Source organism: Vipera ursinii (genome assembly GCF_947247035.1).
Source record: "Vipera ursinii genome assembly, chromosome: 11".
NCBI classification, from domain to species: domain Eukaryota; kingdom Metazoa; phylum Chordata; class Lepidosauria; order Squamata; family Viperidae; genus Vipera; species Vipera ursinii.
In genome coordinates, this window is record NC_139524.1 from 11,778,227 (window position 1) to 11,803,025 (window position 24,799).

Below are 24,799 nucleotides of genomic sequence, written 5' to 3' on the forward strand. Positions count from 1 at the left end.
GAGCTCTCGACCAATGAGAGAGAAGCAGGAAGAGAAAGTTAAGGGAGGAGAGAACGTAGAGCTAGAAAATTTGCAGAGCGACCCATCCTCCACTTGCAGATGGACAGACCCCCCAAAGGGCCAGGATTCACACTTCAACACCATTGTTTTCACACGTGGCAGCCTTCCGATGGTGTGGACTTCACCTCTCTCTTAGCCCCCGCTTTGCGTTTGCACAATACACTGAATCCTATATTGATGATGTACGTAGGACACATAATAAGGCTGGGTGGACACGGCATACCCAACCTACCAATCAGCGTCGTCCAAATTGTGCAAGGCTGGCTGGCGAATTCTTGGAGCCGAAGTATCTACAGGCCAGGTTGAGAAACACTGAAATACAGGAGAGCCATGCTTTTTTGTTTTTGTTTTGTTTTGTTTTGTTTTGTATGGAGCGGCCGCGGCTCCTTTAAGAAAAAAAAAACCGAGCGTCGAGTTTGTTCTTCCGCCTGCGAAGGCGGCTGCGCCAACTTCAGTAGCCAATCGGAAAGGACCAGAGGAGGAGTCCACCTATCGAGCAGGGAGGGGCGGCGCTCAGCCAATGAGGAGCGCGCCAGGCGTCCTCTGCCAAGCCAATGGGAAAGCAGAGCGCGAAAGGCGGCAGCAGTTGGATGGATCGGGGCGACCTCCGGGCGTAATGGCGGCAGTTGGAGGGTCTCCCTCGGAGTAGGGGGCTGCTTCTCTTCGCTGGGGGTGCTGCCCGGGGAGGATTAGCGGGTCGGAGAGCCCCCGGGGGTCAGGAATTCGTGAGAATAGCTGGTAACCCTCCCGTCCCTTGTTCAGCTCTTGAAAGTCTTGGAAAAGGAAGGAAGGAAGGAGGAATTGGAAAAGGAGGGAGGGAAAGAGGAAGGAAGGGGAAAGGAGGGAGGGGAAGAAAGAGAATTGGAAAAGGAAGGAAGAAGGAATTGGAAAAGGAGGGAGGGAGGAAGAAAGAAGGAAAAGGAGAGAGGGAAGGAAGAATTGGAGAAGGAAAGAAGAAGGAATTGGAAAAGGAGGGAGGGAAAAAGGAAGGAAGGGGAAAGGAGGGAGGGGAAGAAAGAGAATTGGAAAAGGAAGGAAGAAGGAATTGGAAAAGGAGGGAAAAAGGAAGGAAGGGAAAAGGAGAGAGGGAAGGAAGAATTGGAGAAGGAAAGAAGAAGGAATTGGAAAAGGAGGGAGGGAAAAAGGAAGGAAGGGGAAAGGAGGGAGGGGAAGAAAGAGAATTGGAAAAGGAAGGAAGGAAGAAGGAATTGGAAAAGGAGGGAAAAAGGAAGGAAGGGAAAAGGAGAGAGGGAAGGAAGAATTGGAGGAAGGAAGAAGGAATTGGAAAAGGAGTGAGGGAGGAAGGAAGGAGGGGGAAAGGAGGAAGGGAGAAAGAATTGGAAAAGGAAGGAGGGAAGAATTGGAAAAGAAGGGAGGGAGAAAGAAGGAAAAGGAGAGAAGGGAGGGAGAAAGAATTGGGAAAGGAGGGAGGAAGGAAGGCATCAAGATAAGAAGGCTGGGGGAGTAGTTAGCAAGGCAAGCGGGGAACAGGAGGATAGTTACCAAGGCAGTGGGGGGGAGGGGGCAGGAAAGTAGTGGTCAAGGTGGGGTAGTTAACAAGGCAACAAGGGGGCAGAACAGTCATCAAGGGAGGAGAGTAGTGTTACCAGGGCAGTGGGGGCGGGAGGACTATCAAGGTAACAGGGGAGGGGTAATTTCCAGGGCTACTGGGAGGGGCCAGAAGGGCAGTTGGGAGCAGAGCAGGGGGTAGCCCCAGTGGTAGACCTTCCAGGTTGCACCCTCATTTGCACAGGGGTCCAGTGACGAGTACAGGGGCTTGCCTTTCTGCAAATGGAAAGAGGGCATCACTTCTTTGAGAAAGGGTACTCTTTGGAGGTGGACGGCACTGCCACGTGCTCGTGAATGCCAGCAGAGACCTAAGTTCTTCGGTTTGCGAGCCCTGCCTCTGAGCATGCTTGTTTGGAAGGCCAGACCCAGTGACTGTAGATCCTGGAGATCTAGTTCTCCTCTTTAGCAGGTTTCGATTGGATCAGGATGCTAACATAAGCGGGGGCTCCTCCTTCGGACCTCGGTTGGTGTGGGTGCCCTCGCCTCGCGCTTGTGAGTCTCCAGGATCCCGCCCGCGGCTGAAGCAGCATCATGACCTGCTCCCACAACGTGGTCTTCCTCTTGGATACTGCGGATTCCACGGAGAAGGCTCACCTTCACTTGGGCACCTTGAGGATCTTGAACTTCTTGGCTTGCAAGTTTGGTCTTGCTAAGGTCCGGTGGGATTTCAAATTCTTTGACTCCGTGGGAATCAGTGGCCGGGCTTCGCGAGTAGGCAGCTTCCGGGAGCTTGGGTCCCGCAGCTGGGAAGACTTTGAGGAGGAGCTGGAGGCCAGGCTTGGAAAACAGCTCTGCGCTCCCTGCTCACCGGGCCCAACACCACGATCCACTGTCACCCGGAACATTCTGAAAGAAACGCTGCTTGACTATCAGTGGGATCGGCCTGAAATAGTGTCTCCTACCAAACCGGTGCTGAGAAGTCAGAAAAACAAATTAACTGTGGTCGTGGATAACCCTCCAGTGCAATCCGCTCACGCAGGCTTTGCTAATGCCATTTTCATCTTATCTCCCTGCCCTCATTCCCGGAGGGAACTCTGGCAGTTTATTTCTGGAAACCATGCTCCTTTGCCAGAAGAACTGCCTCCTTTGAATGACCTGGCAGAAAAATTCCTCCCTAAGGGGATCCAGGACATGATAGCCAATCATAAAGTCACTCTATATTGGATGGACACCGCTGAATGGTCCAAGGTAAAAAAAAAAAAAAGCTCAGATTATTGTTCTGTTTGTTACGTGGCTGCATTAGTTTTCCTTCCTTCAAAAATCGTACGTGCTTTGGTTACTGTTTTATTTGTACTACTTGAGATACAAAACTGTAACAGAACAAATGGTTCGATGCTCACCTACTGGATCTTATGACTGATTGATCAAATTCAGCATGTTTTGATTTTGACATTTCAACTTCATCTTGCTGTTATCATGTTTTCTCAATCACCCTACATGGAAAGTGACTATAGGAAGTCCTCAAATTATGACCACAACCTGAGCCAGTGGTGGGATTCAGCCGGTTTGCGCCAGTTCGGCAGAACCGATAGCTAATTTTTTTGTTGCCCAGGCCCAGAACAGACTTCCGGAAGCGGCATCCATGCAGAGAACCAGTTGTTCACCTATTTGAATCCCAGCGCTGAACTGAGCCCCAAATTTATGTTGCTAAGTGAGACATTTGTTAAGTGGGGTTTGCCCCACTTTACGACTTTTCTTGCAACAGTTGTTAAGTGAATCACTGTGGCTGTTAAGTTAATAACTCGGTTGTTAAGTGAATCTGGCTTCCCCATTGACTTGGCTTGTGAGAAGGTTACCAAAGGGGATCCCATGACCCCAGGGCACTGCAACCGTCATATGTACAAGTCAGTTGCCAAACGTCTGAATTTTGATCATTTTGACCATGAGGATGCTGCAACGATCATAAGCGTAAAAAACTGTCATAAGTTACTTTTTTCAGTAACTTGAGTGATCACTAAATAAACTTGGAAGTCGAGGATTACCTGTACAGGGTTTTTTGATCCTGAGGTTTTCATACAGGCTGATACCTCTTCACAAATTATGCAGAATGATGTATGCCTAACAACTCTTCTTTCTACCAAAATGGAACAGAACAGACTAACTGCCTAATCATGTATAAAAACCTGTGCCCAGCCTTGTTACTTTGGAGGAACCCTTGAAATAATGTTTTAGTCTTGGGAAACCCACACATAAAAATGGCAAATGTATAAACATTTCACTGCGGTTCACTTCTAACCTTGACAATCCACCTTTACGATAACAGCAAAGTGGTAAGCTGGCTGCTGAGTTGCAGTGCATAAAAATTCCCACCACTGCGAGCACTCACTCAGTTTCCCACAAATCTATAGCAACCTCTTGCAGAACCTTAGTATTCCGCGAAACTCCAGTCGGGAAAGATTGTTTGCGCTTGTGAAAATGGTCTGGTACGTTTATATAGACCACAGCTTCCGAGTTTCCAACTGGTGATTTATATTAGATAACTTCCTAAGATTATGTTGGTGATGTAACAGTTTTAAGTAAAAGCCACTGAACTAGATTCATGTTTTCGGGAGTTTGTACCATTGCTTAGAGCAGGGGTCTTCAAGCTTGCCAACTTTAAGACTGGCTGGCTGAGGAATTCTGGGAGTTGAAGTCCACAAGTCTTAAAGCTGCCACGTTTGAAGACCCCTGGCTTAGACGCTTATTGTAGAAACAGAGCTGTCTCTTTTGCAGAGCTGCAGTCCTCCTGGGGAACATGGAGAAGACCCTCTGTTATTGAAAAGAAGTTTCCAGCAGGCTTATGTGGGAGGTGATAGCTGTCGGGATGCTGAATTCATTTTATTTATGTATTACATTTATTTGCTGCCCTTCTCATATTGAAATGGCTGGGCTGGGTTCATGCAACGTGCAGTGCTCAAGTTAATAAACCACATTGCAGCTTAATATAACAGTCTGGTTCCAATGTCACAGTAAGCAGGTGGATAAGTTCCCATGACCTGCTGAACCATCAATTGTACAAGCCCATTTTAACCTAGTCTTGTGTGTTGTGGCTGTTCTGTCCATTACGATTAGCCTTATTCCGGTCCTCTCTGATTTGTCTCCTTTCAGCTCCTTGAACCCCTTGATCACCTTGGCTACCTTACGTTTCTTGAAGTGATGGGCGTCCTGGGAGGCACCGTTTTGCCATCTGAGGTCCTAACCCGGCATTTAGGTCATCAGAAGAAAAGGACCCTCCCAGCGTCTCCCGTGGAGCCTCCATCTTCCCAGCCGTCGTTCACACCATGGACTCAAATGCTGCCTTTGGATTCCTCTTTGAGCTGCTTATTTTCCTCGCGTGCTTCTTCGCAAACATCCTTCCCAACTCTGGACGGAGTCCTGCTCCTCAAGGCTGATGGTAGTGAAAATAGTACTTAGGGTTTGTGAGCCATGAAACTACTGTGGAAAAGAGGGTTGGCGGGTAGTCCTCGACTTAAAGGGACGCGGTGGCTCAGTGGATTAGGACGCTGAGCTTGTCGATCAGAAGGTCGGCAGTTTGGCGGGTCGAATCCCGAGTGCCGCGTAACAGAGTGAGCGCCTGTTACTCGTCCCAGCTTCTGCCAACCTAGCAGTTCGAAAGCACGTAAAAAATGCAAGTAGAAAAATAGGGACCGCTCCGGTGGGAAGGTAACAGCGTTCCGTGCGCCTTTGGCGTCTAGTCATGCCGGCCACGTGACCACGGAGACGTCCTCGCACAAGCGCTGGCTCTTCGGCTTTGAAACGGAGATGAGCACCGGCCCCTAGAGTCGGAAACGACTAGCACGCATGTGCGGGGGAACCTTTACCTCGACTTAAAACGGCCCGTTGAGTTCAAAGTTGCAACGGCACTGAAAAAAGCGACTTCTGATGACCGTTTTTTCACAGCTATAGCCTTCGCAGCATCCCCATGCTCACGCCACCCAAATTCAGATACTTGGCAACTGGTTCCTATTTGTGACCGTTGTTGCGTCCCCTTTTGTGACCTCACCAAGAAAGTCAGTGGGAAAGCTGGGTCCACTTAACTACCAGGCTACTAATTTATAAACTGCCATGATTCGTTTAACTGAGGCAAGCAAGGTCACAAAACGGGGCAAAACCCGACAGATGTCTCACTTAACGACAGAAATTTGGGGCCCAGTTGCGATCGTAACTCGAGGACCACCTGCATTTTATCACACAGTGGTGTTTTTTTTTTAAGCAGATCAAACCAAACCCTTGTTACGAGGCCCTTTGCATTCATACCATGCTAGGGTTTTTCTCAGCTTTTATTCTTTCTTCTTTTATTCACTGCCGCATATAGAAATTAAGGAAAGAGAGTTTGGTTGCTTGATAAAGTACAACCTTTTCTGATCTTAAAAATGGACAGGAAAAGAAGAAACCTGGAGTTGCCCTGTGGTGCTGGAGCCCCTAACGTTGAACCAGAGGCACTTTGAAGGAACAGTCATCATACGACTTACATGCACCGTGTCGGACTGGAAGTCAGCGTACACGAGAAATCTTCACACAGAGAGCTGGACCGTCCAGAGCAAGCCGTTGGGACCTTCGGCTCAAGAGATTTCTTCGTTCCAGCAGTTTGTAAAATATCTCCTGTCTCAAGGACTTCATATGGTAAGTCTCTCTTTCTGTTCTGCAAAGCAAGTCTCACGATAAGTAATTGATCAGCACGGTGGCGTTGATTACGTTTCGTTGATAACCAAAATTCCTCCAGGAGCTTGGAGGAAGGTCCAGTAGATAGGTTTTCCAAGAGTTTGTTTGCTCTGAGTAAACTTGCCACTGGGCTTTTGTTTTAACACGTTGCAACCTCAGACGTCTCGAAAGCGGTCCTTGTTTTTGAAAAAGGCAACTGGGCCGATTCTTTTGAGGGAGGAGAAGAAGAAGACGACGCTTGGCTTCCTATCCTGGAAGCGTTCATCAGTTGTGTGGGATGGTGTGAGTCATGGAAGGACAGTTAGGGACAGTTGAGATTAGTCTTGGGTGGGGGAGGGGCGAATGATACGTTCTGATAGGATGGTGTGTGTGTGTGTGTGTGTGTTGGGGGAAATGGACGTTTCACCGGTCTCGACACCCAGGGTTGTGCAAGCTGCCGAAATATTTAGAGGCGGCTCCAAGATCTCCAAAGACTTTTTTTAAGGGAGAAGGAAACCATTGTGACATACACTGGGGAAAAATGTGTCAGCCTTCAAGCCTGTAGAAAACAACACCTGCTCCGCAGAAATGAAATATTTGCTGAGTCAGTAGCCTAGTTGACCTCTCTGAAGTGCCTTGCGTGCCTTCCGGGGCCTTGTCCAACAGCTCAATATCTTTATGGGACACCAGACGTGGAGCAAGAGTTTCAAAGGATGCTTTGCTGAAAGGATAGTCAAAACAAAGTCGTCACTCACCCCGCAAAGCCACTTTTCGTTTCTCAGGAAGGGTTCGTTTATCCCCTCACTGTCTGCGTGTTTCTCTTCCGTTGGGCAGGTGGCTGAAGTGACCCATTCATCTGGAGCTGATTCCCCTTGCACCGGGGTTCTCTCCCCCGTCTCTGGCACCGCTGCCCTCTTTTCTCTCCTCTCTGCTGAGCAAGTTGCAGAAGCGGAGAGGTGCCTCCTTCAAGCCCCTGCGGCAGAGAACTGTTCCAAGGGGCAGGACTTCTGTCTGCCAGAGGTTGTGAGCAGCGTGCTCAGTCAGGTCATGGAGGACTCCGATGAAGACCACCACCACCACCAAGCAGGTCCCCGTAAGCTTCATTCTTTTTTTTTTTTAGCCACTTTGGTTTTCAGATGTTCCAAGAAGCCCTCCGGTATTTGGTCTGGAAAGGACCCTTTTTTGCGGTGTTCCAAAACTGGCAGATTTTCTTAGCCGACGATCTGTTGGGAATTTTGAGCCCCTGTGGTGGGTGGCCAGTGGCAAAATACCTATTTAGTAGAAGGTGAACTAGCCCTCAATTTCCTCTCTAAGTCTCCCTCGCAGAGACTATGAATTTAAACCCATTGGGTCCTTTGGAGGGTTTAAATTCATAGTCTCTGCGAGGGAGACTTAGGAGGAAATCTGACACTGGGTGAACAACCAGGACTTTGTTGTAAATGATGGTTGTAAACATCACGATACACAGAGCAAGGCATAAAAAGCCTGGACATTGTGACAGATCCCCAAATCCACAGGAACTCCATGTGGCTAGGATTTTGCTGGGGCCTGTTTTTCCCCCCAGACACCCTGATTTCCTAACCCATTCAAGAGATCCGGATAGAGCCAGGTTGGAGAAAGAGATTGTCAATTTCATTATAACCTCACCTATAATATCTAAATAGGGACGCAGTGGCTCAGTGGTTTAGGACGCTGAGCTTGTCGATCAGAAGGTTGGCAGTTTGGCAGCTCGAATCCCGAGTGCCGTGTAGCAGAGTGAGCGCCTGTTACTCGTCCCAGCTTCTGCCAACCTAGCAGTTCGAAAGCACGTAAGAATGCAAGTAGAAAAATAGGGACCACTACGGTGGGAGGGTAACAGCGTTCCGTGCGCCTTTGGCATCTAGTCATGCTGACCACGTGACCACGGAGACGTCCTCGGACAAACGCTGGCTCTTCGGCTTTGTAACGGAGATGAGCACCGGTCCCTCGAGTCGGAAACGACTAGCATGCATGTGCGGGGGAACCTTTACCTTTGCCTTATAATATCTAAATGTGTTTCTTGCTCACGGTTGCCTGAAATAGGTCCTGTCAAGACATGTGGAAGGGTTAACGCAACGTCTTTCACAACTAGGGAAGCTCCAAGCCCTCTAATAATGTAGCATTTCTCTCTCTCTCTCTCTTTTTTTTAAATGTTTCATCTATACACGTTAAACAGAGAGCTTATGTCCAGAATGGGCCCAGCAAGAGTTATCAGGTGCCCAAAGCTGGAATCCTGAAGTGCTTGAAGATTGGTACAGCGTGTCAAACCTTTGTGGTGCAAACTCATACTTGATGGAACCATTCAGGTAATAATTCCTCCTTTTTTTTTTTGGCTTAATTTTAAGTGTCTTAGTTTAGAGAAGAGCAAAGCTGGGTACCAAAAGTACTCCACGGTTGCTAGTGCTGTTATGATGCCATTAAATTAGAATAAATTTGCCTCCACAGATTCTTCCAAAGGGTAAGCGTTTGTGCTCAGTAAAGGCGTGCCGTATGTCTCTATTAAAAAAAAATGCACCTGGACAAAACCCACATCTGGACTCGTCTTGAATGTGCAGCTTTTACAGATGCTCATCAGAAATAGCCTTGAGTTTTTTCAGATTCATTTCTGAGCGCAATAATTCAGGGGGGGAAAAAGGAATCCTAACTATTAGTTGGACGTGCAAAATTTTGCTAATTGTTAAACGCAAGTGGGAAAGGGCCATTACTTTTTGGCTTTTATCCATTTCCTTGGGTTTTTTTGGGTTTTTTTTCCCTCTGTACAGGATGCTGCAAGCAAGTTGTCCTAAAAATGAAGAGGACACCCCAAAATCAGAAGTGGAGCTGAGACGGTCCCTCGCAGAATTTTACCAGAGAAAAAATTCTGATCGTACAGCTTCATCTTACCCCCGAGATCAGAAAAAGAGATGTATGTAATTTGTGTGTGTGTGTGTGTCTATATGTATTTATAATCATGCAGAGGAAAGCGCAAGAGAACACACCGCCCTTACTTAAATATGGGTAGTCCTTGATTGATGAGCACCATTAAGAACAGAATTTCCATTGCTAGGCAAAACGGTTGTTAAATGAATTTTACCCCCAATTTTACGACTTTTTTTTGCCATGGTTGTTAAGTAAATCACTGCAGTTGTTAAGTGAATCACGCGGTCGTTAAGCGAACATGGCTTCCCTCATTGACTTTGCTTGTCTGAGGCCAGCTGGAAAGGTGACAAATGGCGATCTCGTGACGGTGGGATGTTGCAACCGTTGTAAATACATCCCAGTCGCCAAGCACCAGCCACAGGGGAGGTTGCAACAACCATAAGTGAGGAACAGTAGCATGTCATTTTTTCCCCCAATGCTGCTGTAACCTAGAACAGCCACTAAAAAAATAGTTGTAAGACGAGGATTACCTGTAAAGATCGCATCACGTTGCGCGTCGTGTGGTCGGTGATGCTACCGACCTGTTGGGGCTCCAGTGAACCAAATTCACACCCCGTTTTTGTTTTCCACTCGAGCAGGTGGGCTTCCCCGGACACCCATCAGGCAGAAGATGAAAACCATGCCCCGTTCTCTTCAGATGCTGAATGTTGCCATGCTCAACGCGAAAGCTCAAAAACAACAGCCGGAGGGAGGCCGGCCAGCGAATCAAAAGCCACACCAGAGGCCGCCGTCCAGAAGATTGGATGGGAAAGGGGAAGAGAACGGAAGAAAACGGAAAAGCAAGATGGGTGCGTGCAGATCAGCGCTCTTGTCGTGTATACCGAGTGGAGGGCAAAGCAAAATTCCAGCCTTTTCGGAACAAAGGATAGGAGTCAAAGCTGGGTGTCCCAGTGCAGGTTTAAGGGAGAATTGCAAACATTCTAGAACAGAGTTCCCCAATCCCTGGTCTGTGGCCCACTGGGAACCAGGCCGCAGGTGAGCATGCAAAGCTCTATTTGTGCAAGCGGTAGGCACGCATGTGAAACTACCCCCTCTTCCCTACCCCACCCCCCATCACTGGTCCACAGAGCCAGAAAGGTAGTAGTAGTAATGATGATGATGATGATGATGATGTTGGAAGGGACCTTGGAGGCCTGCTCTATACCATTTCAGACAAATGGCTGTCCAGTCTCTTTTTAAAAACACCTCCAGCGTTGGAGCATTCGCCGCTTCTGGAGGCAGGTCATTCCACCGATTAATTGTTCTCACTGTCAGGAAGTTTCTCCTTAGTTCTAGGTTGCTTCTCTCCTTGATTAGTTTCCATCCGTTGCTTCTTCTCCTGCCTTCAGGTGCTTTGGAGAACAGCTTGACTCCCTCTTCTTTGGGGCAGCCCCTGAGATACTGGAACACTGCTATCATGTCCCCCCTCGTCCTTCTCTTCATTAGACTAGACATGCCCAATTCCAGCAACCGTTCCTTATATGATTAACCCCTGGTCCAATGGATCGGCAGTGGTCCGCAGCATGTCTGCGCAAACAAGCAAAGCCCCATCTGTGGGATATAGGCAACATCTGAAACCATACCCTCTTGGGTCTGCAGAAAAACCTTCCTCCATGGAACTGGTCCCTGGTGCCCAAAGGGTTGGGGGGGGCGCTGTTCTAGAAGACTCAAAGTCCTGCTCTCAATGAGATAGCTGAATATGAATGCTTGAATTATAAGAGATTTCTTAATAAGTGTACACTAATTCAGTCCACGTGGAGAGGCCGGGCTTGTTAATAGTGAAAAGAGGTGTATTAACGTTAGGGAAGAAAAATTTAACGAACGAGAGAAGATTATTTGCCTCATCGTTTGCCTCCTTTCTTCCTGGTCTTCACACCCAAAGGTTTTCCTGATTCCCTTGCTGTAAATTCACTCTTAGGGCATAAGCAATTGCCACGTTATTATATTCCAGCAGAAGGATAGCAAGACATTTCGTGTTTCTGTGTGGTTTTTACAGACTTCACTACCGAAGGCGAAGTGCTTTCTTACCTCAGTGCAAACTACCAGAACGCTATGAAGGATGGAGAAAATTTGTTTGCACGTTCTCAGGATATGGTGACGGCGGTTAACGCGTTTCAGAAATCCAGTGAGGTAAAGTTGCCACCCGGAGTGTTTTTCAAAGGTCTTTAAAGGTTTTAAAGGCACTAGAAAGGGAAGCTAAAGAGAATGAGCTTATATTTCTGTATTACGGAAGCGTAAATCTTCCCCCACCCCCCCGTCTGTGTGATGAAATGACATTAGCAATCAAGAAAAAGTTTGCGCCATATTTTACGGGGTTTTTTTGTGTCCAGTTAATTGGGTTTCGTGAATTATTTTCACCTCTCTGTCTACACCCAGGCATTAAGGAATATCCTGCAAAGTCATGGCCCTGTGTAAGGTGGAAAAGTCTCTCTCTCTCTCTCTCTCTCTCTCTCTCTCTCTCTCTCTCTCTCTCTCTCTCTCTCTCTCTCTCTCTCTCTCTCTCTCTCTCTCTCTCTCTCTCCTCTCTCTCCTCTCTCTCCTCTCTCTCCCCTCTCTCTCCCCCTCTCTCCCCCTCTCTCCCCTCTCTCCCCCATACCTTTTGCACATGATACGCAAGAAAGCTGTAGAGTGTAGACGCAAAGATAAAAGATGAAATTCTCCACTTCCAAAACAGAATGCCCCCCCCCCCAAAAAAAGAACGAAAACTTTTTGCTGCAGAAACGATAAACTCGATTGGATTAGAACAAGCCACCCTCAGCAAGACTTGACTTTGAAACACTCGTATCGTCTTTTTTTCAGCACAGTACAAATGACATTAAAAGATATTGGAAACAGAGCAATGCAATTTTGTTCTTGCTTGAGAAGGACGTCTTGCCGGGAACATCCTCGTGTGTGTGTGTGTGTGTGTGTGTGTGTGTGTGTGTGTGTGTGTGTGTGCACGTGTGTGCGTGTTTCCTTTTTCTATCCAAATGTCATCTGCCTCCATATAAAGGAAGAAAAAAAGGATTTCATTCAGTCTTAACTAATTTGCTCCTTAATAGAAGACTCTTAAGATCTAGCAGTGGCATATAAATCTATTAAATAAGTATCTCTTTGATACTCCCCCTCTGCTTTTTGTTCTCATTTAGTTAGGTAGCCTCTCTGTTTTTGTGCAGTTTTGGGCTATTTTTGTAGTTGCCACCTGTTTTCAGTGCATATCTGCGGTAACATCTTTCTCTCTAATGTTGTGTTTGTAGGCAGCTTGTCTCGACACGATCCAAACAAGGCTGCTAAAGACCACCAACGCTCTTCGTCAACAACTTGCTTCTGATCCTGATAAAGAAACCAAAATCAAAGAGTACGAAGACTGATCTTCGCTTCTGAAATAATTGACTTGGTTAATTTTTAGAGGACAGGATTCCTCAGTACATAAGTGGAGGGATTTAGTCGAATACTTGATGTGATGTTTGTTGTTCTTGATTTAAATTCACTCCCTTTATGTTGTTTTGAAAATATTTACATATCCGGTATATAATTAGCCTTGGCAAAATGGGTTATTTTTGTATGGTGTATGGATAGAAGTATAGAGCTGTGGTGGTACAGTGGTTAGAATGCAGTATTGCAGGCTAGCTGCCGACTGCCAGCAGTTCGATCCTGACTAGTTCACGGTTGACTCAGCCTTCCATCTTTCCAAGATCGGTAAAGTGAGGACCCAGATTGTTGGGGGCAAGATGCTGACCATATCTTATGGTTATAGACTGGTTTTCCACCAGAATACTTGATAGTAATTGATTAGTAAACAAAATACCCTTCATCCAAACTGCTACTGTAATTGGTATTAATTGAGAACATTCACAGCTTTGGGCACTGTGTGGAAAAAGCTTGCCAGAGTAATTTCCCCTGCACCCACCCACCCAGTCCATTTTTATTGCTATATCGAACAGATGAAGGAGAAAGAAAGAAGGAATTTCTTCTCAATTTGTCTTTTTCTTTTAAAGGTGCCAACTTCAAGTGTATTTGCGCCTGGAGATGTGCCTGCAATGTCCTTCTCTGCAAAACAATACAGACAGAATGGAGCAGCTTGTGCAAGAGGTAGATAAAGAAGGGTGTGTGTGAATGTGTGTGTACGTTTTACTTCTCTTGCATACTGGAAAGTAAGACTTCATTCTCTTATTTGCCCCGAGTTGCAATTTATGGCCTGAGCATCATGGATTTTGTGACTTTTACTCTCTTGCAGATGACAGAGTTACTTAGGATGCTGTGCTTGACTAAAGATCCACGATACCTCAGCAGTTTTTTGGAAGAAGTTTTAGATCTGTAAGTAAAGTAAAGCATTTTACTCCACTAATCTTTGCTGACTATAGAGGGCGGTGCTCATCTCCATTTTAAGGCCACCAAGGCAGCGCTGTCCAAAGACATTTCCGTGCTCGTGTGGCCAGCATGACATCACGGAGAGCTGTTACCTTCCCGACAAAGTGGTACCTCTTTATCTGCTCACACTTGAATGCTTTCAGACTGCTGAGTTGGCAGTAGCTGGGGTGAGGGCAGGAGCTCACCCTGTCGCGTGGTGCTCGAGGTCTCAAACCTGGGCTGCTGGCTTTCCGCCTTTGCACTTTAATGACAAAAAGCAAAATACACACGGCTTGGTATCTAAATTGAAATCCTGTGGTTTTGCTCTCCCTGCAGATATGTGGAATCTCTGCCAAAGACGCTGGGTGATTTGTACTACAGTCTGGGAAGGGAGATTCCCCCTAAGTTAGCTTCCGTCCTTCCAGCGGATTTCTTTAGCGATGATTCCGTTCCCGAGGAGAGAGAGAGTTCATCCCTTCCCGCGTCGGCCGCCTCCCTTCCACTTTCCAAAGCAGGTTCTTTAAGCACTGAAGCAGATGAGCTGGAAGAACTTCGCACCCGATCTGCTAAGAAACGGTAGGTGTACGTCAGAAAACGGAATAAATTGTACTGAGTTTAATTTAGGCTTAAAACGTAGGAGCATCTTCGCACAATCCCTGCAAAAGAACCTTGGTGGAGCAGTGGGCTAATGCCTCCTTAAGTAACACCAACTGCCTGCAATTAGTGCAGGTTCGAGTCCCACCAGGCTCAAGGTTGACAGCCTTCCATCCTTCCGAGGTAGGTAAAATGAGGACCCAGATTGTTGGGGGCAATAAGCTGACTTTGTAATAATGCCGCTTGGGGGGGGGGCGCGAAAGCCCTAATAAGCAGGCATATACATAGAATGAAGGCTATTGCTAAGCACATTGATTTGTGCTTCTTAGATTGTAAGCCACCCTGAGTCTTCGGAGAAGGGCGGGATATAAATGGGATTTTAAAAAAAATGTTCGCTCTGTTTACTTCTTTTTTTTTCTTCTTCAGTGTTTCTTCCGCTTCCGTAATCAATTCCTCTTATAGCCACAGCGCCAGTTGGATTATTGGGTGAAAGACAAGACTTGATGTCACCCTTATCTGTTGGGTTTATTGTCTGGGAATATTCTGAAGTCCTTTGTGTGCGAGAAACTCAAGTCTCGTCCACATTACAAACAGTCAAGCTTGTGCGGGAAGGGAAGCGAAAGTCCTACGTCTTCCAAACCAGAATCTAAAGGTTTCTGTTTCACTTGCTAAAAACTTTTGTCTTCCGCTTTCAGAAAACATCCGCTAGCCAGACATAGGAGTATCACAGAAATGTCACAGAATTTACGCCAAATAGAAATTCCTCAAGCATCCTGGAACCACAAGAGAAAGGTGAAACTTCCGCTTGGGAACAAATGGCATGCGAAATGAAAGGGGTGGGGTGGGGGGAAAACCCGCATACAACCGTTAGAAAAGGCAACCATGTTGCATAAAGAACAATCTTTTGGAAAAGCGCGAGAGCTTTTGTGCATGGAAGGGAGCCATTTTTAACCTTCTGTAGAGCTTGGGATGAAGGTAGTTTTTATTCACTGGTTATTCGCAGTGTTACGTTTTCCACCGAAGCCTATAAAATGATGTAAACTTTTGCAGCCTTTCTAACGCCTTATTCTAAATTTTCAGGACAGCTCCCATGTGCCCCTTGATGTCAAACTGGCACCAATTTCCAAGAAGATGGGAGTACAAGGTACGTACGTCTTCTTTCCCAAGTAGGAAGTGAGCTGGTATTTTGCTCATGTTAAAGGCAACCAGGGTATTAGATTGCAACTTCATATTGTTAAAGATATTCATTTTTTAAAAAAATCTAGCATGTGCCTTATTATTTTTACAAACCTTCTTTAATCTCTTTTATCTTGAGCACCCATAAGTCTGCTTCTGTGTAATACAGCCACAAATTGTATCAGTTACATCAAAACTGGCTTGAGAAACCGGAGCAATGAGATGTCTGTCTTAAAGATCTTTTATTGATGTTTTTCTTAAATATCTTACTAATGATTGGTTTTGTCCATGACATGTTTGAACACCAGAAAACCTCTTTTCTTTTGTTGTTGTTGTTGTTGCTTTCAGAAGTGATAAAGGTGAGGAGAAATCTTTTCAGTAAAGAAGCTCTACCTTTGGGCAAAGGTTTCTTCCCAAAGATGCCTCGGAGCCGGTCAGTTTCCATTTTAGAAGATCTAAAACATAAACGCCACAGATCTAAGGAAGATATTAAAGGTAAGAGAATAATGGATAGAATATTAAGAGGCTTGAATAAATGTCTGTTGGCATAAATCTCTGTCAGATCCTATTTCATGAATGACTTTTTATTTACAAGGGCGGTATTTGCTGCTTTCTGAGCTTCCATTCAAGAGCTCAGCGTCTCTGCTGTCTTTGACAAAGCACTTTAACTAAATACAATATATGTAACACAAGGCTCTTAAGATTCAAAAACATTCCCAAGAACCATTCCAAAAATTGCCAGCTAACTTGTTTTTAATCTGACATGCAAGAATTATCATTAAAGGCCTCAAACTGGATTTTTTTTTCCTTTCCACTCAATTGTGTCCAATTACCAGCAATTCCTATTCCACTCCATTCCATTCCATTCTATTCTATTCTATTCTATTCTATTATTTATATTCTATTCTATTCTATTCTATTCTATTCTATTCTTTACTCTCTACTCTGTTCTAATTATGCATATGGAATTTCTTTTCACAGCACTATATTCCCTACATCTGATAAAGTGGAGTTCATACACTATGGCTTATATGGGAAAAATGTGATTGTGTTCAAGATACTACAGTATTTGTCATGATAACATGGGGGAGTAGTCTGCTTTCAGTACAAATTCAATCCTGAAAAAGAATTCCTGTCCTTGCTTTCCAACAGGAAGCAAACAGATTAGTTGCTTAGTGTAATCTTATTTCTCTACACAACTTTCTCTGTTTTAGCTCATCACAAGCTATTGACCAAAAGTGTGGCAGAAACCCCCTTGCACAAGCAGATGTCCAGGCGCCTTCTGCAGAGGCAGATTACAGGCCGGTGAGTGAAAGCTTCAGATTCATTTAATAGCAATTTACCAATCTTACTTTGCTATAAAGTCGGAATTCCTTTTTTCCTTTCTTTACTTCTGCACCACTTGCTGCTCCATTAAGTCTCAAACATTCCTTTCTTCAAAGGTGTTTGGATCCTGGGTCTGATGTTGGCATTGTGGAAGAATCTCCTGAAAAGACCATGACCTGTAAGTACTGATTGACAGGCTATTTCTTTGCGAATCAAAGTGACTTGAGAATTGAGAGAGGTTGGTTACATGAATGCAACTAAAATTATCTTCATAGCAGAGCAAGAAGGGGCAAATGTTCCTTATGAATTTCTAACTTTGGCCTGTTATAAGATTACTTTAGCTTGTACCACAGGATATGGTCTGAACTGCAACAGGAATTTGAGAAATAGCAATAGTACTTAGCTTTATATACTGCTTCACAGCCCTCTCCAAGCCATTTACAGAGTCTGCATCTTGCCCCCAACAGTCTGGGTGCTCATTTTACGACCTCGGAAGGATGGAAGGCTGAGTCAACCGTGAACTAGTCAGGATCAAACTCCAGGCTGTGAGCAGAATTAGCCTGCAATAGCACTTTGACTTCTGCTTCACAGTGCTTTACAACCCTCTCTTAAGCGGTTTACAGAGTCAGCCTGTTGCCCCCAACAATCTGGGTCCTCATTTTACTGATCTCAGAAAGATGGAAGATTGAGTCAACTTTGAGCCAGTGAGAATCGAACTGGAGGCAGCTGGCAGTCAGCAACAGTAGCCTGCAATACTGCATTCTAACCACTGTACCCCCACAGCTCTTAGGACTAAATTCTGGCTTCGGTCAAGAGCTATTCATCAAGTATAGCATTGTTATCTTAGCTGCTTTCATTTTTTGAAAGCAGCCAAGCCGCAAGATGAAACAGAGACTCAGCCTTCCTACACTGGTACAAAATTGCTCCAATTTCATCTAGATCAATGTGCGTGTGTGAGAGAAAGAGAGAGAATGAGAGAGTGTTTGTTTAAAGGACACTGAGCGACGCTGTACCGCAGCCCTTTATAGTTGAGTATCCCAAGTTTAGTATTACTTCTGTCTCTTAGTGTTGGTGTCTAGAAAACCTATTTGCTAGAGGCAGAGATCAGCAGTTTTCCATCTCGCCAATTTATGCTTCTGAAACATGAGAGTATCCAAAGAATTCTTCTTGTGCTTTGAGGTGTTGTTCTTTTGGTGAGGGGGGGCTTCCAGTCCTCAGTATTTCCTTCTAAGGGTGACATAGTCAGTCTCAAGCATTAACGCTCCTTGATTCTCTCCCCTTTTCTTCTGTCTTCCTAAAAGGTGGTTTAAGAAGAAGTCCGCGGATCAAGCAATTGATGCAGGATAAATTTCTCTCCAGCTCCATCCACTGCCTAGGGCCAAACAAGAGGAACACACCTGGACATCTGGAAGAAACAGGTGAGGAAGGAGATCTAATAGGAGTATCAGAGATTGAGTTTCCTGATTTGTATCAGTATATTTATGTTTGTACTATTTAGAACTGGTTTGTTTTCGACCACTAATTTAAATTAAAGCCTTTCCTATTTTCTAATGCAGAGTAGACAAAACCCCAACCTTCCAGATGTTATTTCACTTGAATTTCTCAGCATCCCTCACCATCGACTAGGCTGGCTGAATGATGCTAGGAGGCGTAGGTCTGTAGTATTTAGAAGGACATGGGTTTTTCGCTTTGATTTATCACGATAAATGGTAATCTTAGGTAAACAGAGCTTGTCCTGCAAACTTATAGACGCAGTTGCTTAAACCTGTCTGAACTGTTGCATTTTTATTCACAGGTCTGGCTTCACCTCCGGTAAAAAAAACCCAATCTCCTAAGAATATTCTCTTTGGAGAAGTTTTGGATGGATTTAGTTTGGGGAGAACAGTTTCTCCTCAAATGAGAAGAAAACAACTGACCTTTGATGAGCTCGTCCCTCAGGTAGAATTGCCGTGCTTCTGTTTTTCTCAATACTTGTCTGTTGTTGTTTTTTTTTTATTAATCAAATGTATATAGCTGCCCATCTCACCTAAAGCAATTCTGGGTAGTGGCCAACGCTGTTTATTCCCAGTTTCTTTGCTGTTTTTAAAATCTTGTGGATCTAGACCAGGGGTAGGCAACCTCGGCTCTTTTATGACTCGTGGACTTCAGCTCCCAGAATTCCTGCTGGCTCAGGAATTCTGGGAGTTGAAGTCCACGAGTCATAAAAGAGCCGAGGTTGCCTACCCCTGATCTAGACTGTAGTTTAACAATGTACAAGGCATCTGGCTTGGCAATTGCACGCTTAAAAATGACCTCAGCCTACTGATAGGTAATATATTCTTCAACAGGTGTTTATTCAAAATGTATTAGAATTCAATGATAAAAAAAACTGACATTCCTTTGCTATCCATAGAAGAAGATGCATGCAGTTTTTAAAGAAGGTGGTCACAGGAGCTCCAGCTATTTTACAAAGCAATCATTACATACCGCAATTCTGCTAAGCCCTTCGTTTTCACAATTTTTTTGAACACGCTAATCTCCGTGCTTAAAAAGCGCCCCTGCTTATTCTGTTCTTTTCTCTGTATTCCAAAAAAAGCAGTGATCTTTGTCCACCCTTCTTTCGCAGGCACCAGGGAAGAGTTATTTTCAATCTTCCCAGGAGCTCCTAAATCCCAAGGGCTGCCCGCTGAGAAGATCTCCTCGGATTCAAGAAAAGGAGCGACAGACTCCCCAGAAAACTCCAGCCCTTAAAAACTCTGTGGCCAAATGTTTGGGAAAACTTTTCTCCCCTCCGAGACAGAAGAGCAAGTCCTTGCCTGCATCCGCCGAAAATCGGGAATCCTGCCCGGCCTGGATTGCAGAGAAGAAAGACGGGGATCCTTCCTCACCCGGAGCGGCCGAACCCCAAACTCCAGAGAAGCCACCACTCTCCGACCTGCTGCTGGATGATGTGTTCGCTTTGCCTGCAGATGGTCCCGATTCACCCGTCGTTCTGTCGTCCCCTTCATCCCCGTTTACTCTTCAGGAAAAGTCGTGCTCAGGGCTGCAGTCCCCAAGGCCTCCCTTGAGAATTGGCCCCCAAATAACCCCTACGGCTTTGGCCGAGAACCGGGTTTTTGAGATGAGAAGAAATACGTGTCCTGAGCCAATCTCATCTGTGGACTTTCCCTCTCTGTGGCCAGAAGCGTCATCTGCAGCCTTCAAGGACGCGCATCCGGAACTGGGCTTGTCATCAAATATTAGGATTCCTTCTGAGGCCTCTCCAGAGGTCTGTTCTGCTTTCCAATCTGATGCTCTGCCTCCATCCCGTAATGGGTCTGCAACAGCGGTGAGCCCTTACACGCACGCTCCAACTAGGGAAGAGCAGGGGAGAAAATCTTGCAGTCCCCAAGAAACTCGGAGCGTCAGAGAGACCTCCCCAATGAAAGCCCTCCCTTCCCCTCCTTCCTTGCCCAGAGAGGAACAGCCCTCTATGGACAGCAAAAGTCCGGTTGCTGAAACCAGCCTATTTATTAAACCTGGCAACACAGAGGACGCTTCATTGGATCAGAGACCGGAACAAATAACTAAAATGATAAGCCCAAGTAAGAGGAAGGGCCCAGAGAGATGCCCGTCGCCTGCCTTCTCTGCCAATAATCCCATCTGCTTTTCCCATGCCATAGTTCTGTGCCAAAAACTGGATGTCTCCCCTCTTCTCAACAAGTCTCTTTCGGACAGCTCTCACCTGGATCGAGACCCCAAGAGGCCTCAAAGTAGCATTTCTTCAGCAGAGGAAGCCGCAGATGCACAGCCTGTGCCCTGCTCAAGTCCTCCCAGGCCCGATCCGGCCTCCACCCTGCTTGCAATCTCAAAGTCAGGTTCTTGCGCCTATGCGTTGCGTTGCACCGCTGACAGGCGGCAACGGGAAGCGGCAGCCCGGCTTGAGAAGGAGGAAAAAATGGCTACGTCTCAAACTCTCGGGGCAACAGCTCCTCCGTTGACCTACGAGGTGGAACTTGAAATGCAAGCTTCCGGTCTGCCTAAGCTCCGCATCAGAAAGGTGCCATCTGAGGCCGTACAGCAGCCGCCTCTTGCTTCATGTGACACGCTCAAGGGGGAGGAAAATGATCGCACGGCGGGGGATGCGTCAGTGGCCTGGTGTAGTAGGCACCCAGAGAAATTGGAAGCGGTGTCCATCTCGCCATCCTGCGTCCGCTCTGCCCATAATACCCCTGGGAAGTTCGGAATTGCTGGGCAGACTTACATATGCCACTCCTATTCACCCACTCTCTGCACCTCGTCTACAGCTTCCCCGTCCCAGGGCAGCACTGGTGTCGCTCGGAGCCCGTCTCCAAAGCGTAGCGGGAAGGTTACCCCCGAGGCCATCAAAGATTGGCCACGAAGGAAAAGGGCTGCGGTTGGCTGCAACCGAAGCGAAAGGCCAGCAGAAGCAGTTGGAGAAGAGCCAGCCCCACATCCTGGGGGCAAGGCAGCATTAGGACTCTTCAGCAGCAGAAAGACTCAGCCCTTCGGAGACCCGGAACTTGAAGGAATCGATAAGCTTCAAGATCAGTCCCTTGGCAGCGATGCAGAAGGCAATAAGGAGGAGAACCTCTTCAGAAACCCTCTGGGGCTGGAGTCAAGAAAAAGGCCTCTGGAGACAAGGTCACCGGCTGGGAAGGCTAGCCAGGAAATGAAAAGGCCGTGCCTTATAAAAGGGACCCCCAGAGTAGCTGTCTACCCAACTGAACTGCTGAGCGCGGGAGAACAGACAGCGTCCTCAAAGTCAACCATCCTGGAGGACATCTTCAGCTTCTCAGGTACTTTTGGACTGACGGTTCCTACCATTGTCCTGTCAAGGCAGCTGTTAATTAAGTCCCATCTGCCAGACCTTTTCATGCAGTTCTAGTATCCTTGATACAAAACCTTAGTTGCAGGAATCCAAATTTAAAGCATTCCGAGCAGGTGGCTCTCTCACTCGTTGGTTCGTTTCTTCTGTGGTTTCTTGAGGTCACGAGAAGGGCACTGAGGCTGGATCCTGATCTTTGATTATAATGAGCCTACCAGGATAAACCTAGGCCAGGCGTAGGCAACCTTGGCTCTTTTATGACTCGTGGACTTCAACTCCCAGAATTCCTGAGCCAGCATGGCTGGCTCAGGAATTCTGGGAGTTGAAGTCCACGAGTCATAAAAGAGCCAAGGTTGTCTACCTCTGACCTAGGCAGAGCTACTGAGATCTTGCTTTATTTTCTACTTAGCGGCCAGTGAGGAATTCTGGGAGTTGAAGTCCACGAGTCATAAAAGAGCCAAGGTTGTCTACCTCTGACCTAGGCAAAGCTACTGAGATCTTGCTTTATTTTCTACTTAGCGGCCAGTGAGGAATTCTGGGAGTTGAAGTCCACGAGTCATAAAAGAGCCAAGGTTGTCTACCTCTGACCTAGGCAGAGCCACTGAGATCTTGCTTTATTTTCTACTTAGCGGCCAGTGAGGAATTCTGGGAGTTGAAGTCCACGAGTCATAAAAGAGCCAAGATTGTCTACCTCTGACCTAGGCAGAGCCACTGAGATCTTGCTTTATTTTCTACTTAGCGGCAAGTGAACTCCATGAAAGCCATTTTATCTCTTGTAAAGAGCTCCTTAAGATTTTCCTCCAGTGCTAGATGCAATTTTTCCCCCCCCCGTATGCTTAAACCTCCTGTTTTCCCAACTCCAGATACGACTGCACCCAAATCTTCAGGAAAAGGTGTCATCTCTGCAAGTGGCCTTTGGGCACTGGAACAGTCCCCACTCCTCTATAAAGGCCCTCCTTCATCTCAGAGGAAGTGCCCAAACGGTATGCAGATTCGCCTTTCAAGCCATTGGTGTAATGAGTGACAACATTTCAACGGAGCTGGATTTCTTGCGTATATTATCGTGATGGTACAAATTCCCGGTGTCCTCCAAAATTAACCTGATGTCTGTGGAGATTCTCAGCCAACCAGCTCATGGTTGTCCCAAAGGTGCTTTTTTTTCCAGGAGGCAACTGGACTTCCTTGTTTTTCTTTGAAGACGTTTCGCTTCTCATCCAAGAAGCTTCTTCAGCTCTGACTGGATGGTGGGGAATGGAAGAAGGGTTTATACTCCTTGCGGTCATCTGGTCATTTGCCTTCTTTTAGAGAGTCGTTGAGGCCACTTGGAGGTTTTGTCTGTGTCCTCAAGGTCACCTGAGTGATGCAAATGGGTGTGGAGCCTCCTTGGAACCGCTGAAAGGACTGTGCTGTAGGCTGGAGACAGATCTACTGTATCTCCAGACTGCAAGGAGTATAAACCCTTCCATTCCCCACCATCCAGTCAGAGCTGAAGAAGCTTCTTGGATGAGAAGCGAAACGTCTTCCAAGAGAAGCAAGAAAGTCCAGCCGCCTCCTGAAAAAGCATCTTTGGGGCAATTATGACTTGGATGACTGAGAATCTCCGGAGACCTTCCTCTTAAAAAAGCACCTTTGGGATAAACTTGTGGTTTGTTTATTGGAAACATTTCGAGTTTCCTTTTGAGCCAAGAAAGAGTTTTTCAAGGCCAGTAAAAGCGCCTGCTCTTATTGAGTGTGCTTTCAAAACTGTGAGAAAAGAAAATGAGGGGAAGTGAGAAAGCAAAAAAAAAAAAAAAGAAGAAGCAAATTCAAGACCTGGCTGTTGGTTACCAGTAGCCTTGGAGAACGTATCTATAGTGGACGAAGCCAAGTTGTAGCTAGGCTTGATTTCCCGAGCGGCGATTGTAGTTTTAAACTATGGCCTCTCCGAGGTTAACTTTCCTCCATCCTGCTTTGGAAGGGTAACCAGTTTGAAGCGAAAGCTTTGCAAACCATGGTCACGTGACCAGGGAACCCTTCCAACAGCCATAAATGCAGGCCGGTTGCCGAGCGTCCAACATGCGGGTTACCTGACCTTGCCGGGGGGGGGGGGAAATATTGTCAGAACTTCAGAACAAGATTGTAGGTTCATTTTGAGGGGGTCCATCGTGACTTCAGAAAGATGCTAAAGTTGACTCCCTGTATTGCCAAACTAGAATAGGCAGAGGGGGATAGGGCCTTGAATCCTTATCCTCTTCTGCTACAGCTTCACACACTGCTAGATGACAGCAAGCTAGTTTCATCTTTCCTTTGAGCAAGACCTTCCCTTAAGGAAGCTACAAAGCCTACTCGCCCTTCAAGCAAGGAGTAAGTTTCCCCATTTCTGTTCTTCACACCGCTCTGTTGGGATTTCTAACACGTGTTTCCTCCTACAGGGGAAGACTCGGAGACATTTGGAGCGGCGTACGAGGATGTCTCTCTTTTCCGCAGCGCGCCAGCCAGGAAGAGATCCATTACCAGGACCTACTCACGGAAAAGTTCACTCTGCTGGGTCGGGATGGCCAGTGGGAATATGTTGGAGCCAGACATTCAACCTCTTTGAGACAACTTTGCAATCCAAACCAGGATTCAGTCACCAAAAAGGCATTGCTGGGTGTGGCCGACAGTTCCAAGAACAGCAGAAAGGGACTCCGTATTTCTTGGTTCTTCTGCTGAATTTCAAAAACTGCGTTGGACTTTTTAACTCCCATAATTCCCCAGCCAGCATGACTGGCTGGGGAATTCTGGGAGTTGGAAGTCCACACGTTTTAAAATGGCCAAGGTTGGAGACCCCTGCTGGTGTTGTATAAAGGTTTTTAAAGTAAGGGCTGGGCCACCGTATTGGCCTTTGCAAGGTTTTAAGAGCAATGTCCAGAATAGTGAAAGCAACCACTTTTAAATTGTTCTTTTGTAAAATAAATTATTATTTTCTTGACAGACTGATTTTTTTCAAATGGCCGTTAAATGTTTAGCATATCTTAGATTCATCTAAAGTATTCCAAGGCTCTAAATGTGTCTCCACTGCACTTTTGAAGTCCTAACCCTGAACCCGTTAACTCTACCTGGAGGGAAAGAAAAATCAAATACCGCTTTTTACGATCAAACGTTCTCAAGACCAAACGGTAGACAAATTTACAAATAGCTGCTCTAGTTTATTGAAAGTACAGTCCAAGAAGCTACTTAAAGTATGCATACATATTTGCAAACAGGTCAAATTTACTGTCCCTTTGTTTGGATGGTATTCATTACGGGAAATCCAGGTTTGCAAAGAAAAGTTTCTGTAAAGAATGAAAACAACCATTTTCACTCTAAAAGGCAACTGTACAAAAGTAACAAAGGCAGGGAAGCCCAGGTAAAAGATCTCTGAAAATGTCAACATTTGACTGG

At 46.2% G+C, this 24,799-nt stretch overlaps 1 protein-coding gene across 1 annotated transcript; it reads left to right on the plus strand.

The window, feature by feature from the left end:
* Nucleotides 1–2,160: 2,160 nt before the first annotated feature.
* On the plus strand, nucleotides 2,161–24,349 carry TICRR (TOPBP1 interacting checkpoint and replication regulator; the record flags this gene model as incomplete). Its single annotated transcript, XM_083371407.1, has 22 exons — nucleotides 2,161–2,817; nucleotides 4,717–5,002; nucleotides 5,990–6,231; nucleotides 7,084–7,342; nucleotides 8,444–8,573; nucleotides 9,030–9,172; nucleotides 9,765–9,974; nucleotides 11,162–11,295; nucleotides 12,402–12,502; nucleotides 13,143–13,236; nucleotides 13,382–13,461; nucleotides 13,831–14,070; nucleotides 14,784–14,880; nucleotides 15,169–15,232; nucleotides 15,613–15,759; nucleotides 16,479–16,569; nucleotides 16,707–16,768; nucleotides 17,892–18,008; nucleotides 18,386–18,528; nucleotides 19,196–21,368; nucleotides 22,261–22,380; nucleotides 23,809–24,349. 22 exons carry the CDS (start codon nucleotides 2,161–2,163, stop codon nucleotides 23,973–23,975), a joined length of 5,757 nt encoding a protein of 1,918 aa, XP_083227533.1. The 3' UTR covers nucleotides 23,976–24,349.
* Between the last annotated feature and the right edge of the window lie 450 nt (nucleotides 24,350–24,799).